The 17,951-nt window shown below is 35.7% G+C and overlaps 1 protein-coding gene across 1 annotated transcript; it reads left to right on the forward strand.

Moving 5' to 3' along the window:
- The first annotated feature begins 770 nt into the window (after positions 1-770).
- Positions 771-3,589, forward strand: LOC113305522. Its single transcript, XM_026554544.1, has 3 exons — positions 771-1,170; positions 1,628-2,906; positions 3,298-3,589. The coding sequence occupies exons 1-3, from the start codon at positions 771-773 to the stop codon at positions 3,587-3,589; spliced, it is 1,971 nt and encodes a 656-aa protein (XP_026410329.1).
- The last annotated feature ends 14,362 nt before the right edge of the window (positions 3,590-17,951 follow it).

Consider the following 17,951-nt stretch of genomic DNA (forward strand, 5'->3'; position numbering starts at 1 on the left):
TACAGTTGGTGATAATCTGTGACTAATAAAAAGTGGAAAAGAACATAACTTGAATCATTGTTTTGCAACGAAGAAGGATTCCTTGATCTAATCTCTCTTATTGATTTCAACTTAAACTTTTAATTGATTTATTTATTTTCTTTTGTTTTTAAAATCTAAAACCAATCCCCCCTTTTTGTGACAACTAAACAACTAAAACCTCTTGCTCCTCGTGGGAACGAACTTGACTACACTATATTACTTGTTAATTAGGTGGAAAAATATTAATTAATTTGTTGTGGTTACGACACGCATCAGGTATCCATATACTTGGAGAAATCATAGACAGAATGACAAATTGGTGGAGGCAAAGTTATACAGAGCAATAGCATATACAAGATGGCAGGATACTTTTCCTGCAGCAACAACCTACTATCTCACTGCATTTGGCTCAGATCATACTTCCATATTAATAAACACAAACCCAACAGAAAAAAAACTTCAAAAAACCATTCAGGGTCTATGAAAACTGGATCCAACAAGATTCATGTAAAGAAGTTATTGAAAAAACTTGGAGCCAAACACAACAAGGCTCTGCTGCTTACCAAACTGTCACAAAGCTGAAAGTCACCAAGAAGGAAATCAAAAGATGGAATTTTGAAGTCTTTGGCAATGTTCATCAGCACATAAAGGAGGTGGAGAAGAAAATTAAAGAAGCTCAAGCTATACAGGGTCTCAACAACAACAACACTATGGAGAATCTAAAAAAAGAACTCAGACATTGGTACAAAATGGTCCCTGACATGAAGTACCAAAATTCAAGGGAGAATTTGTTGAAAAAAGAAAGCAGAAATACCAAGTACTTTCACTCAAGAGCCAACTATAGGAGAAGAAGAAACCATATTGATTCTCTCAAAGATGACATGGGTCCGTGGCATTCAAATAGACAAGAAATTGAGCAACTCCTCAACATCCATTTCAGTTCCATTACTACTTCATCAAATCCACAAAGAGATGAAGAAATCCTAAGCCTCATTAGCCCATTTATAAATGAAGAAGATAATGCAAGATTAAAAAAGTACCAGACATGGAGGAAATCAAAAAATATTGTCTTTCAAATCAAACCTTGGGTTGCACCAGGACCAGATGGCTTTCAGGCAGGATTCTATCAACTATGTTGGAACATAGTAGGTAATGACATTATCCTTATGACACACAGTTTTTTCCAGAAATGGCTACCTCCTAAAAGAGCTCAATTATACCTTTCAGACACTTATACCAAAAGTTGAATGCCCTCAAACCCCATCAGATTACAGACCCATTAGCCTATGCAACATAAATTACAAAATAATAAATAATCTCAAAAATTCTTGCCAACAGACTCAAACCTATCCTACAAAAAATTGTATCCCCATTTCAAGCAGCATATGTCCCAAATAGATACATCACAGATAAAAAATAATTGCACATGAAATTGTGGATCACATGAAGAAGGGTAGAAATAAATTTGGAGAAGTTGGTATAAAGTTGGACATGTCGAAAGCCTTCGACAGAATTGAATGGAAATTCTTAATGGATATAATGATGCAACTGGGTTTCTGCAACAAATGGTGCTAAATGATCAACTAATGTATTGGAACAACTTCAGTGTCTGTTCTTCTCAATGGATCTTCTTGTCAACCTTTCACTCCAACAAAAGGATTACGTCAGGGTGATCCAATATCTCCATACTTATTCATTCTCTGCATGGAAGGATTCTCCAGAATGTTATGCAAAGCTGAAAGCACAAAGAAAATTCAAGGCATTAAACCAAGAAAATACAACCCAAGCATTAATCATCTGCTCTTTGTAGATGATTGCCTTCTATTTTGCAAAGGAAAAGATCAAGAAATAAGGAACCTGCTGAACATCATCAACAAATTCAGTGCTGCATCTGAACAAGTTTACAATTTCAATAAATCAAGTGTATTTTTCAAAAAGCACATGCAACCTCAGAGAGCTCATCATATTACAAATTTACTTCAAATGAAGACAATGGGGTTGAATGAAAAATATCTCGGACTACCCCTCTTCCTAGGTAAAAACAAAAGGGAGAGCTTCAAGCCAATAGAAGAAAAAGTGCAAAGTAGGTTAAGTACTTGGCAAGGAAAAATCATTGATCAAGCTGGCAGATCAACTCAAGTGCAATCTGTGCTAGGTACCATGGCTAATTACCAAATGGGTTTCTTTAAAATGCCAAAACATGTAATTGAGTTCATTGATAGAATTCAAAAAAGATACTGGTGGAGAGCTGACAACAAGAAAGGAATGAGTCCAATCTCATGGGATTCTGTGTGCAAACCAAAAAGATTGGGTGGTATGGGATTCAAAAATACCGTAAAATTTAATGATGCCATACTTGCAAAGATGGATTGGAGGATGATTACAGCTGAAAACTCTCTTTGTGCTAGAATTCTGAAGGATAAATACTTCCACAACAAAGAACCTTTGTGTGATGAAATTACAACACAAGGCTCATGGATCTGGAAGAGCATTTACAAAGGACTGCAGATTGATAAGAAGTATTATGTGTGGTCTATTGGAGATGGAGCCAAGATAAAAATATGGAAACATAACTGGATTGCAAACATAACTCATACACATCTCACAAATGCTTCTCAACATTATGGTGATAATGATACTGTTCAGATTTTAATCAAGAAAGAACCCAAACAGTGGGATATTCAAAGTATAAATCAGAAATCCAGTCACACTGAGAGCAGGAAAATTCAAGAAATAAGAATCCCAACAAATGCCAGGGACACCATAAACTGGATCTTAACAATAAATGACACTTTCACTGTCAAATTCACTTATAAAGATTTGATACAAGAAGTCAATGGAGACAACATAAGCAGTGAAGCACAAAAACTCTGGCTAAAGATATGGCACATAAAGCTTCCCTATAAGCTCAAAAAAAAAAAAAAATCTGTGGAGGTGCTTGAAATACATATTGCAAAAAAGAACCAAAGTGGGCAGATACATCCCAATGGAAGATTATTCTTGTCCATTCTGCAAACAAGTTCCAGAAACTGATGCTCATCTCTTCCTACACCGTGACATGGCCCAAGTCATCTGGTTTATCATTCTCCCAGAAGCAATGAACTCTTTTCAACACTTCAAGTCCCTGCAAGATTAGATCAAAAGCTGGAGCCAAGAACATATCAGCATCTCTTTTAAAAAAGAGAAAAGTATCTGTTAAGCTACAGTGATTATGTAGCAAATATGGAAGTTTAGATGTCTAACTGTTTTTGAGGGGAAAAATTCTCATCCCAACAGCATTATCATGAGCATTAGAAATTTCTGCACTAAGCATAACATTCTAGGTGGAGAGAATAATCATACTAGCAGACATCATGCCAGAATAACTAAGAAAAAATGGGAAAAACCTCCTCAAAACTGGTTGAAATTAAACTTTGATGCAACTTTTGACAAGCATTCTAAAACTTGTGGTATTGGTCTAATTCTAAGAGACTGTGCAGGAAAATTTCTGGAGGCCATGGTGAAAGTGACAACTTCTAGATATGCTGAACAAGGGGAAGGACTAGCACTTCTAGAAGCAGTAGAGTAGATAAAGAGTAAAAGTTGGACTAAAGTTATCATTGAAGGTGATTGTAAAACTTTCATTGAAGTTGTGACTTCAAATTTTGGTAACTCAAATTGGCAGGACCATAATCTCCTTTCGGATATTAGTAGGATAGTGGAATCTATCAGTATTATTAGATGTGTTTTCTTTCCTAGGACAGCTAATGAAGCGGCTGATAGCCTAGCCAAATATGCTAAGAAGTATCAATGTAACCAAGTTTGGGCCGAGAACCCACCAAGATGCATCCACTCAGTTATTGAGTTGGATAAATCTGTGTAACTTTCTTTTCTAGTAATGAATTTGCTTTTATGATCAAAAAAAAAAAGGAAGATCATTAATATTTTTATATAGTTTTATGAATATTTGAAAACCAGGATATAACATACCACAAACTCTATGCCACATCCCAATGCAAGCTGTAACATAATACAATTCCTTTACTAGGTCCCGGTCAGGGATGAGACTTTTGGAATCCTCAAGAAAGAACCAGAAAAAAGCAAGAGTTTCGTGATTATAAGGCTAAACGTTATATTTAATCCGTACAACTTTTGGCATTGTTCTAACTTGAATGATTATACATATACCGCCTTTCAAGGTGAAAGATGCGTTAACTTTATCGAAAAGCATACATTCACAAATTGATGACCGTATTCCTTAATTTGAGAACTCAACCACTGTAACCTATGATTTCTGGATCGAATTCCAGTGATGTCAAGTAGGTTTTCTGATTATCTTCTAAGTTGGTTTTAGAATAAGACGATTATAAGCTAACCAGAGAGGAGAGAGAAATATTAGAAATCTAAATTCTATTAATGAAATGATTCTCTCTATATTCCTAGCTTTTATGGCTATTTATATATTGTATGAACATGGGATTACATGTAAAATGATTAAGCACGTGACGGTTGGGACCCAATAATATTTTCTCGCCTTGCACTTGTTCAGACATGGGACAGATCTTTGTTATAACCATCCAGATTTCTAGGTCTCCACTCAGCTGAAAACATCAAGATTCTTCTTAGCTCTGCATCTGGACTCGGATCTTCCACGTCTATATTTGTGTCTTTGTTGTGTATGGAAACATGTGGCTTGATCTTTGGACATGTGATTGAGGTCTTCGACATATGACCTTGGATAGATGTTATATTTTGTCATCTATATATTTTCCCCCAATTTAATTAAAGCAAGTCTGTATTTTCGTTTATTAAACTCTAGTCCATTTTTTCGCCGATAGCTCGTAGATATAGATGGCTTATAGTTGTAGATAACTTGTAGTTATGGATAACTCATATCTTTATATGTGCTGACCTTTATCATCTTATATTGCTGACGTTTGATGAGATATTTGGGTATCTCATTAAGGAGTTGTGAAGTGATTTTCCTTTTTAGTTCCTTTTGGGTATTAGGGTTTTTCCAGGTTGTACACCTGTCCCTTTTTATTCCCGAAAGTGGAGTATCTTCTCAAAGATATTTTAACTCAGATGTTTTCAATGATCTTATAATTTGTTTTGTCAAGTCAGAATAGGTGTTTCATACTGTCTTAAAAATTTAATTACTTTCAGTAATTTTACATATTCTACTATGCTATTGAGCTATTTTTTCTCTTTAATTGAGTTAATCAATCACGTTATACTCTAATATTCTTTTAAAATATTGTTTTATTCTAGTGCTAAATATTAGTACAATTCTCAGTTTTTTTAAGTGTTGTTTACCTCCTTTGGTATACCAAAAGCTTGGTTATTAAAATAACTTTGTTTAGCCACTCTTAATCGTCCATTTTATTGACTTGTAATACTGGTCTACCATTATACATGTGTTTATTGCGTGGAGAGACGTGGGAGTTTTTTTTGTATCGCTTTACCGATTATTACCTTTTCCTTTTCCTCTCCTTTCGAGAATAGGAATATCTTTTGGTAAGAATATTGGATTTTCAGTTGGTAGTCTAGGTGATAATTTCTTCACCTTTTTGACCGTGTGGCATGCATGCGTATCCTCCACCTCTCATGGTCGCCACCTTTATTTAGAAATCGAAGAGTTTTTCTTTTTCTGGACGACGTGTTTCATGACGCGTGTTTGTCGTTTATCATTACAGATGTCATCAAGATATTGGTTTAAATTGTAGGGATAGTGTACCGGCTTAGGTGGTCACGCCTTATCACTTTCCTCATTCTCCTTCTCTCTCATTTTTGTTTATAAAGATGTTTTAGATCTTGTACATTTCGTTTTACAGTCTGTATCCTTCCTTGAAGTTGCTTAGAGATTTTTAAACTTCTTTGAAGCCTTTTCTTCGCTCTATTTTTTTAGCTCAAGTTTTACCCTTTTGTTTCCTTCTTATAGCTTCATACTGCTTGAGCTTGATTTTTTTTCGAAGTTTAACTTCTTTCAGTCGTTTTCCAATCTTTTTAAGCCTTTCAAGATTTTGAAGATACTTTTCAATGATTCATTAGTTTCTTATTTCTTTTAGAACCGCTTTCTACTGTTGTACTGTTTTCAAATGTTCCAGGATTAAAACCTGCTGTGCAAGTCTTTTGTTAATAGCTTTTCTTAAATTCGATATTGTAATAAACATGATGTACCCGTTTTTGGGTTACATATTCAATATGAATTTATGTTCCTTACCACCATTTTGGCTCATCAATTTTTCATGTGGAGTATTTTTCCTCTTGTTGAGCCATTTTATAATAGTCATGTTATGTTCTGTAATGTTAATGTTACGTTTTTTTGATGAAAAATGCCTATCAACCTTGTCTAGCTCATTGGAACATCGGATCTTTGGGCGTTCTTTGAGTTCAAAAGCTCACACTCCTTCCAATAAGTATGATGATCATGATCTTTTCGATCTCTTTCATCTTTTCTCTTTTTTTTTCTCTTCTTCTTCCTTCTTCTTTTTGTAATAATTATTATTATTATTGTCTTTATCATATGAAAGGAGCCACATGGGGCATTTTATTAAAAAATCAATAAAATAAGTACATTACATGTCGGCGGAGACGTCAGTGGAGACATTGGGAAAAGGTAACCGAGCAACAAGTTGGGCCCCAACCCATTTCTAAATAATAATTCCTAGTTTATGAAAGAGATAACTCTCTATCTTGTATTTGTCATCATGTCTAGTAAGGCAGTTACTCAGACGTTTGAGGAGTAGAATAGTGTCTTCCCCGAGTTCACCTAATGTTGTGAAAGCCAAAACCCTGAAGCTATAGCCATGTGTTGTGCACTTGTCCAAATATTTATTATTTTGCATGTGATTGCGACAGTGATGACTTGGCATGGCGTGAAGGTACGATTCCTAGCACTTGTAAAAGGAGAAACTCCAGTGACGTCGAAACAAACATCCTCACCATCTTCCTAGTTATAAATTAGAACATCAGCGGGCTTTAAGGCGTTGGATGAAACCCAATGCAACTTCTTTCCTAGAGCGAATGAAAGAGGACCGAGAGGGTCACCCTGCTGAACTCTTTAAGCAGAATAAGTACAAACTCATCGTAGTTATAGTCTAGCAGGGTGTGAATAACAAAACTCCGCCCATCTTGATATATTAGGGCAATGGGTTCGGACTTCCTTAATCATTGTGGACCTGTCGACAAGGTTGAAGGCATTTGAAAAGTATATAAACAACATTGTGTTAGTGGTGCACTCTCTTTTCAGCTCAAGTAGTCGGTTGGTTGCATGTAGTATACCCTCTACACCCCCTGGTATTCCTACACCAAACTGGTGTGTACCCAAATATGAGGTTAAATGTTTGCATGCTGAGGCAGCATCAAGTTTGGATCATAGCTTCCGGAAGACAGTACCGACAGCGATTAGGCGCAATCCACCACCATGCTTGAGTAATGGCGTTAATGGGGCACTGGCCACATACTCGCCAAGAACAGGAGGACAAACCCCATCCATCCACAAATTCAGCACACTTGTAATAGATTGTAGAAACTCATCCGAGACTGCTGCAGCAACACCACTTAACACGTCGACAAAGTGTTGGGCTCTAAGGTTGTCTCTCCCACAAGACGTACCCTTGTGAAAGCTTTTCAATGCATATAAGACCGCCCTGGCATTGACAAAAAGTGATGGGTTAGATATATCTATTGCAGGTTTGGCTGGAGGGAGTGCATGGGGATGTTTTAGCTGGAGGTCTTGTAGTGTATTCAGAGTAGCATGAGAAATGACGTTGGATGAGAGGACTCAGATGTAGTGACCATGGATGATCTTCTTCCTGCATGCCTTTAAGTTGGAGTTCTCTTTCCTTTTATTTTTGGTTTGTTTTTGCTTGGCACTTTGTTGTGTGAACCTCGGCAATTGATGAACAAGAGCTGTACAACCATTGGGTTCTCTCTATTTATTCAAGGCCTGATTAATGGATTCAATCTGCAACTTCTTCCGTGTGCCAGAGCATTCCTAACCAATGCACTTGGGGACATAAATATTGATTGTGCAGACAAGAATTAATAGAAGTTGTAACCACACACCAAGATCTCTAGGTTTGGAAAGCACATTATCTAAGGATAATTTTAGAGATCGTGAAAAGTGCAATCTGCAGGGAGAGGAAATGCTTACTACGGTGGTAACACGCTTATGAAAGATCGTGTTAAGCATATCCACAGTAAGACAGGCGGAATCATCACTAGGATTGTTTGAAGCAGGGTTGGCATCAGGAATGGCATGTGGCTGCAAGGTGCCATGTATCAGAAAGTCAGCTTCATTACCATTTAAAGTCCTGCAATAATTTCAGTAGGGTGAGATTCAGATTTGCAGGACTTTTTTTAAGCATGTATATGGACGCATTTAATGCACAACCACACTTGCATATCCAATAAAACTCTTTCCCAAGCTACAAAACATTCAAAATTGGTTTGAATACGTTCTTTGCAGATCGCTTTGTCCTTCTTCATTGGAAAGTGCCTATCTGTTAGATTCCAGCAACTCGCAAGCATACCCTCTTCCCCCACACCATCACTACATCCATCATAACCCTTAATGGGGAAATGAACTTTATCTATCTCCTTGAGAGGCTGAAGATGAAGGACAATATGAAGAAGATGTGGAATGGCGAAAGTATTGGTGATGTGAGATGGCGTGATATGCCACCATCGCCACTCATTGTTGAGTGTTTCTGATCAATTGAAGAGTTAGAAGAACGAGTTCTAGGCATGTCTGCAAACCCAAAATATGTAACTGCTAAAACCTGCCCTAACTGACATCGATAATATGCAGGGACAAAATAATAATGGTGAAAAGACGAGGGTACCCAAATAAACCAGAATCTTTAAAATATCCACCTATAATTCCTCTTACCGAAAGTGATTGTCTATGGAAAAAGTCGAGACAATACTATAAATCGGTATTCACACTTTGTGTAATCGTCTATGGATACGAGATCGAGACGATACAACAATCAAAGTGTGATTACTTGATAATAGGTTCAGACTTAACCAAACTCTATAGGATCACTATCAAGTAATACAGAGTTAACGTTTGTTAATTTACTTTAAACTATAATAAGAAAAATTATAATTGCGGAAAGAAAAAGTAAATGATACAGCAAGATTTTGTTAACGAGGAAACCGCAAGTGCAGAAAAACCCCGGGACCTAGTCCAGAATTGAATACTCTCAGAATTAAGCCGCTATACAAAATCTAAACCAACTTCGTATAGTCGATACCAAGCAACTAAACTTAGTTCACTTAGTTTCTTCAGTATCCCTGCCCTTCCGACATTCAATAAGTGCACGCACTGGAACAATTTCTTTGGATCGTATTCTAGATAGTAAATGTTAGAGAATTGCTCGGTCGAACTCGCATGCGTTGCTATCTCAAGCATTTTTTTCAATGTTAGTGATCAAAACTATAAGTCTTGATTTCTAGTCTACTATAGCTAAGGTCTCGGACTAGGATATAAAGTGTAGTTGAGCTCAAGAACTCCATGGAAATCATCATACAAGACGAATGACTACTCAAGGAACTGGTGGATCTTCATCGACTAAAAGGTATGTGGAGACTTGAACTTATTTATCGCTCAAAAGTCTATTTATCTTCTATCTTGAGACAAAAGTCGTTTTGCTATATAGACTTAGATTATACACATTTGGTATTTCGAGCCGAGTTTATCTCACCTATCTATTTCTCGAAATATGTGTTGGTAAACTTTCTCTTTAGCCAAGTTCATCTTTACCTAGTGACGAAAGTCATGTTATGTTTCAATCACTTTGAAAATTTCTCTGATGAAAAATGGTTTATGAATAACAACTATATAACGTCCTCTGAGAATGTTTCAATGATTGAAATGAGAGTTTAGATTGTATAACCATTGGAGGATATACGCATTGTTGTGGAAACACATATATGTATAAGTCCTTATTCCTTGAACCGAAGTTTGCGAACTTTGTAGATCAAGTGAACCGGAGTAGTGCGTGAGCTAAGTCCGCGAACCCAGTCCGCGAACTGGCGAAGTTCTCAAACCCGAGAATTTCTGCTGGAGTTTGTAAACTCCATCCGCGAACTTAAGTCCGCGAACCCAGTCCGTGAACCCAGTCCGTGAACTTGAGTAGGTTATATCTAAAAACGATGATTGTGAACTTATTCATATTAACTAAGGAATGCAATTGCAAACCATGGCTATATAGTTCATGAACCGATTCAAGTGAATCACATCGTTTTTGCTTCAATTGTGTCTTGTGTAGTACATAAGATTTCCTTGCAATTGAAAAAATCTCTAACTAGTTCATTGAGTCATTTGAACTAGTTATGGTGAAGAAGAATATGGTTGATATGAAAGTAATCATATGGCTAACCATTTGGTTAACTATTGTTGAACCAAATAATGTACAAGTTTGGGTACGGTTACACAAGCCTAGAAACATGCATTTCATTTGTGTATAACAAGCTATGTTTTCGATCTAACGGTTGATAAATATAGGGAGAACTCTAGCAACTGGGAAACCTAATCCTGCACATTCTGTGTGATACTAGTTGTGCTAAGCTAGAGTCGACTCTCCTTTAACCTTTCGTTTCTTCTTCTAAACCAGGTTAACGACTTAAAGACTTCATTGGGATTGTGAAGCCAGACCGATACTACTTTCTTGTAGTTGTATGATCTGATCTTGTTGTTTCTATCTTACGAGTACAATTGTAATAATTGGCTTGAGATTTCTATCTCTGATAGGCAAGATAAAAAGTAATCACAAACATCTTCGTCTCATCGTTTGTGATTCCACAATATCTTTTTTCGCTGCGTCGATTAATACTATTGTGAGGTGATTGATAATACTAGGTTGTTCTTCGGGAATATAAGTACGGATTATCAATTTGTTCTTGTTCACCTTGATTTATCAAAAGACGGAACAAAACTCGTAGGTATATTCGTGGGAGACGGATTTATCTATTAATGTAGACTTTTCTGTGTGATACAAATTTGTTTATTAAGGTCTTCGACTTTGGTTCGTAGCAACTCTTGGTTGTGTGTGAGATCAGCTAAGGTAATCAAGTACGTAGTATCCTGCTGGGATCAGAGACGTAGGAGCATAACTGTACCTTGGATCAGTGTGAGATTGGTTGGGGTTCAACTACAGTCCATACCGAAGTTAGTTTGAAGTAGGCTAGTATCTGTAGCGGCTTAATACAGTGTGTGTTCAATATGGACTAGGTCTCGAGGGTTTTCTGCATTTGCGGTTTCCTCGTTAACAAAATTTTGGTGTCTGTGTTATTTCTATTCCGTATTATATTTTGTTATATAATTGAAATATCACAGGTTGTGTGTTGTTCGATCAATTAGAACATCCGACCTTTTGGTTGTTGATTTAAATTGATTGACACTTGGATATTGGTCTTTGGTACCATCCAAGTTATGTCTCTAGTATTTGATAAAGACTCGCAGATTTCTATTTGCTTGAGTATATATCAAATCGAGAGATTGAGATATAAACTCTTTGGTATACTTTTTTATCTAGATTGAGTCTGACTGTCTAGTTGATTCTTTAGAAATTATATTGTAGTTTGTCCATACAAGTTGCTAAACGAAATATTGGGTGTGGTTGTTGTACCCCCTATTTTTCAGTAAAGGAACAACAAATATGTTTGTTAACAACTCTCTTGATTCTTTCAGATGAAGATATCTCAAGTCATATGCAAAGGGTCTTCCGTTTAACCAATAAAATCCTTTGCATGGTTAGATCAATCTATCCAACAACTATCGAAGTAGCAGAGTCTAGATTTTCAATGAATCAATATAGAATCAAACAAGAAACTATAAGGTGATGCCGATCTTAACAACTAATCAATCGAATAAATCCGATTCTAGTTGGATCCCAGCCGATCAAGGTTTGTGCACACCCAAAGATATAGAAACCAAATAAGAAATCTTCTTTGTATTCAAATATTCTTTAATCTTCAGTAAACACCTTCACAACACCACTTGAATCTCTTGTGATCAATCACGCACAGTACAGAGTCTTTTAACAATGGATTATCACAAGACGTCTTTAGATCTACAAAATTTTTTAAAGATCCCGTCGAAACTTCGATCTAGTTTGAGTGAATCTTATATCAGAAGAGAAGATTCTCAAGAATAAATAAACTAGGTGCAATTAAAGTTCAACAACCGTTAGTCAATCAAATCAATCAAAAACTAAAATAAACTGCAATTGTCTAGTTTCCTATCAACGGTACTCGTAGAGCTTCTTGATCCCACAGAAGTATTTAAAGGAGCGGTCGTAAGAGATTTCGCCTAATTAGGGTACTTTCCTCTCCGGATAGATGGCTCCACCAGAAACAACAAGAAGATGAAGTTTTCCTAGCTCTTAGGATAGTTTTCTAGAAATGAAAACTTGGGTATTTATAGACCAAGGACGTTTGGACACAAAGGAATTTCCAAAACCGAATATTCTCAAGATATGCAATAAATGCTCAAAATCGGTTTTTATAATTCCTGGAAATGCTTTGTCCAATGTTTCTGAAATCTCTCAATAGATATTCTCCAATTAGTAAATGCACATTACTAATTTTTATTTTCTAGAGATATGCATTTAATTGCTGGTAATTAAAACATATACAACTAATAACCTTAATTAAAAGATTCTAAATTTATTTCGGACCGCGATTTCCTTGAGTTATTAAGGAATATATTTGAACAATAAAAGATAAGAGTTATTGATCATGTTCAAAGTATGTTGACATCTTTTCATTGTAAATCCTCTTTCATATTTACAGTCTTGGAATCGATTATACCAAAACAACTATGTGATTGATCAAATATCAATTCACTAATCATGGGTTACGGTTTTACCAAACACAAAGATCGGTTCTACCTTAATATGGTTACTGGGACCGGTTACATCAGTTACCAGGATCGGTTAGGTCAATTACCAGGACCGGTTACCATATACTCATGGTATTACTTGTGATCGGTTATACAAGTCATTAGGATCGGTTATACCAGTTACTAAGAACGTTTATTCCAATTACTAGGATCGATTACACATTACTTTTGTGATCAGTTACACCAATTACTAGGATCGGTCACACCAATTACAAATATCGATCATACAGTCTTAGGTGATTTTAAAGACTATATAAGGGAGAACTCTAGCAAATGGAAAAAAAAAATCCCGACACTTTCCTGTGTCCTAGTTGCGGCTAGAGTCGATTCTCCTTTAACCTAGGTTTTTCCAAAACCATTACAGGTTAAAGACTTGAAGACTTCATTTGGGATTCGTGAAGCCAGATCCAACTATTTTCTTTGTAGTTGCGTATTATGATCTTACTTGTTCTATCGTAATGAGTACTATATTCTCTACGATTTGCTCGAGATTTATCTCCGATAGGTAAGATATAAAAAGTAATCACAAAGCTCTTTGTGTTATTTTTTGTGATTCCACAATAACTTCATCTACTACCATGTGGTAAAGTTATTGTGAGATGATTGATATTTCTAGGCTGCTCTTTGGGAGTATAAGATCGGATTATCAATTGGTTCATGTTCACCTTGATTTATCAAAAGACGAAACAAAAACTTCGTAGTTACTTAAGTGGGAGACAGATTTATCTATCAGAATATGAAAAAGCGGAGGTCTAACAACCACACCCAATATTTCGTTCTGCAATCTGAATAGAAAAACTCCAATATACTTTCAAGAGAATCAACTAGACAGTCAGACTCAATCTATAGAAAAGTATATCAAAGAGTTTATATCTCAATTTCCCAATTCAATCTGCAATCAAACAAACAGGAATTTGCGAGCCCGATTGAATAAGAGAAATAACTTGGACGGCATCATAAACCAATATCCAAGTGTCAATCAATTCAATTAACAACCCAAAGGTCGGATTCAAGAATTGATTGAACTTAACGCACAACTTGGGATATTTCTATTATATAACAAAATATAATGCGGAAAAGAAATAACGCAGACACCAGAAATTTTGTTGAAGAAACCGCAAATGCAGAAAAACCTCGGGACCTAGTCCAGCTTTGAACACCACATTGTATTAAGCCGCTACAGACATTAGCCTACTACCAATGAACTTCGGACTGGAATGTAGTTGATCCCTAATCAATCTCACACTGATCAAGGTACAGTTGCGCTCCTTACGTCTCTGAACCCCGGCAGGATTCTACGCAATTGATTCCTTTAGATAATCTCACCCACGACCAAGAGTTTCTATGACCCAAAGTCGAAGACTTGATAAACAAATCTGTCTCACACAGAAAAGCCAATTGGAATAGATAAATCTGTCTCCCACAGAAATACGTACGAGTTTTGTTCCGTATTTTGATAAATCAAGGTGCACATGAACCAATTGATAAACCAGACTTATATTCTCGAAGAACATCCTAGTATTATCAATCTCCTCACAATAATCTTAATCGTATGGAAGAGAAACAAGATATTGTGGAATCACAAACAATAAGATGAAGATGTTTGTGACTACTTTTAATCTTACCTATCGGAGATAAATCTCAAGCAAATATCAAGAAAATCTTAGCAAAGATAATACTTAATCACGATAGTATAAGTAAGATCAGAACACGAAACTACAGAGAAAATAGTTGGGTTTGTCTTCATAATCCCAATTAATTCTTCAAGTCGTTAACCTACAGGGTTTCGTGAAAAACCTAAGGTTAAAGGAGAATCGACTCTAGTCGCAACTAATATCACACATAATGGTTGGGAATTAGGTTTCCCAGTTGCTAGAGTTCTCCCTTATATGGTTTTCAAACCAGGGTTTGCAATCTAAATTGCCTTGGTAACAAAGCATTCAATATTCACCATTAGATAAAAACCTTATTAGATTCAAGCTAATATCTTTGATCCGTTAGATCAAACTTAGCTTGTTATACACAAATGAAATGTACCTTCATTTAGGTTTGGGTAACCGTACCTAAACGTGTACACTAGGTTGGATCAACAGTAGTTAACCGGGGTTATCTATATGAACACTCTCATATCAACCTTATTCATCTTAACCACAACTAGTTCATATGACTCAAATGAAACTAGTTATAGAGTTTTTCAATTGCTATATTCTCATAGAAGTATACAAGAACACAATTGAAGCAAAATCGGTTTGATTCACTCGAATCAATTCATGAACATTATATCCATGGTTTGCAAAGAATGCATTCCTTATTATATAAATGTATTAATTCATGAATTTTTTTTAGAACTTTAACCACTCAAGTATGCAAACGGGTACACATACTTAAGTAGCCGGTATGAGTTTGGGTTCGCCAGTATGCAAACGGGTATGCATACTTCCAAACACAACAGAAATTCCAGGACCCAAACCCTTCACCATTACGTGTATGGGTATGTGTACTTAGGCACTCGGAATTTCACAACTAACAGGTATGCATATGGGTATGCATATCATAGTTCCGGTCTTACATCACATATATGCAAGAACATATACTATGTTTATAATCCAATGATGGTTAAGTGTTCTAAACTCTATTTCAATCATTGAAACATTCTTAGAGGATGACAATAGTTGTTTTCACGAACTATTAGCATCAAAGCAATTTTAAAGTTATTGAAATAATCATTACGAAATATTCCAAGTCTACACCAAATGATTGTATCACACAAACCATGTAAGATGTTACTCGGCGATTTTCACATGATCATCTTTTGACTTTCGTTAAGAATACAAGATGAACTTGGTTGAAGCGAAAGCTTACCAACACATATTTCGAAAAATATGTAAGTGACTTAAACTCAAATCGAAATCTCAAATGTGCATAATCGAATACTATATAGTAATACGACTTTTGTCTCAATATAGGAGATAGAGTAGAAATAGACTTTCCAAGTGATAGATGAGTTTCAGTCTCCATATACCTTTTGTTGATGAAGTTCCCACAAGCTCTCCTTAGTAGTTCTTCGTCTTCAAATGATGAACGACGTGAAGTCTAATGATCAACTACATAATCTATCCTAGTTTGAGACATCACTATAAGTAGACTAGAAATCAAGACTTATAGTTTTGTTCACTAACATTGACAAACAAGCTTGAGATAGCAGCACTTGCGAGTTCGACCGAGCAGTGCTCTAACAGTTTTATCTACTAAGATATAAATTATCGAAATAACCAGATCTAGGTATACAAACTATCAAATTCGGATACTGAAGAATACCACCAAATGACAGCTTGTCGACTAGTTAATCAATCGTTTATCTAAGATAAACAATATCTATTCGGATCTCAGCCGATCAATTTTGTGCACGAAGTAAATCACAAAGATACGAAGCCATTAAGAAATCTTTTTGTCTAAAATATTCAATGTCTTCTTCTGTACATGAGCAACAAAATTGATTCCAACTTATGATCGATCACACACAGAACAGAGTCTATTAACAATGGATGATCACAATTCAACGTCAAAATCTAAAAACAGATCTGAACTATCCCTTGATCTAGTTTGAGCGACCTTATGTCAGAAGAGTAGGCTCTCAAGAATAATCAAACTAGGTAAAATCAAGGTTTAACAACTGTTAGTCAATCACACCAATAATAGAAAACTAAAATAACAATGCAAATCAAGTTTCCCACCAACGTTACTGTCTCGACGCTTCTTGATCCCAATGAAGTCTTTAAAATAGCGGATGTAAGAGATTTCTCCTAATTAGGTTACTTTCTTAACCAAGATAGTATTACAAATAATACTATTAGTCGACTATAACATTAACTTCCAAATGAAGTGCCTGCCTCACGATAAGTTTGTATGAAGAACAAGATTCGCTATTTATAGACCAAGGTAGTTTGGACACCAAGGAATTTCCATAACCGAAAATATTCTCAAAGATATGCAATAAGCACCTAAATTCGATTTAATTCTAACTAGTATCCAAATGTCATACCGAAATCCCTCTTGGATTACAGACAAAAAATAGCTAGCATACAAGATACTTAACTAATATATTTTCCAGAGATATTTTTTTCTTGTTGGAAAAACAAAACATATATATTTGAAAATCTTAATAAAAATATTTTCAAACATTTCGGTTTGGGATCTTACCTTGAGTATCAAGAAATATCTTTAAACAATAATATATAAGATTTGTGCACATGTCAAATTACTCACTATGTCGATATCTTGGAGTTTCCTATTTTGCAAGCCCAATTTCCAAAATCACACAAACCCTAAAGTGTACACGTGACAAGAGAAATTAGTTTTGCTTACGGGGTTCGGTTCTACTTTAGTTCCCAATGTAGGTAGGGATTGGTCCTACCTTAGTTCCCCATATAAGTAAGGACTGGTTCTACCATGGTTCCCAACATAAGTAGGGATCGATACTACCATGATCTCCAATACAAGTAGGACTTGGTACTGCCTTAGATCTTCAATAAAAACCAAACCACCAATCCATTTGATTTCTTTCAACTACGAAACAATTTCGTAAGTGTACTTCCTTAAACTCATGTAATTAAAGATGGTTTTCTAGGCATGAAATCAATCCTAAAATCATTACACAATCTAGTAGCAAGTTACAAAGATTATGGCTATGTCGCAATTACAAAGTTCAATGGATAAACGTTATACTCCGTAATTCAATATACCAAGTCATAAACAAATTGTATATTCTTCCTTGACACTTTGATCATATTAAGATAATTAAGTTTCCAATACTAGAATTTTATGTAACTTTGCATGTTATATTTTCAATCTAAACGACTTGAAAGTAACGATATAGAAATGGAAACAAGTCAAGTCTTGTATTACTAAACTCAAGTAGAAGGATGATGTTTTCATTTTTGTCGATACATCTTCAGAATCTTCAGGTCTTCAGAGTAATACTTGTACGTCTCAACATTTCTAGACTTACTAGTCTAACCTAACGAAGCCGACTCTAGTA

The sequence above is a fragment of the Papaver somniferum genome, chromosome 8, assembly GCF_003573695.1.
Source record: "Papaver somniferum cultivar HN1 chromosome 8, ASM357369v1, whole genome shotgun sequence".
In the NCBI taxonomy this organism is placed as follows: Eukaryota; Viridiplantae; Streptophyta; class Magnoliopsida; order Ranunculales; family Papaveraceae; genus Papaver; species Papaver somniferum.

Excerpts from the sequence above, each read along its gene's own strand:
- LOC113305522 (XM_026554544.1), top strand. The coding sequence starts at position 771 with ATGGTCCCTGACATGAAGTACCAAAATTCAAGGGAGAATTTGTTGAAA. Across the intron at positions 1,171-1,627 it reads ACTATGTTGGAACATAGTAG|TGTCTGTTCTTCTCAATGGA; the intron begins GTAATGACATTA and ends GAACAACTTCAG. Across the intron at positions 2,907-3,297 it reads AAACTCTGGCTAAAGATATG|CATTATCATGAGCATTAGAA; the intron begins GCACATAAAGCT and ends TCATCCCAACAG.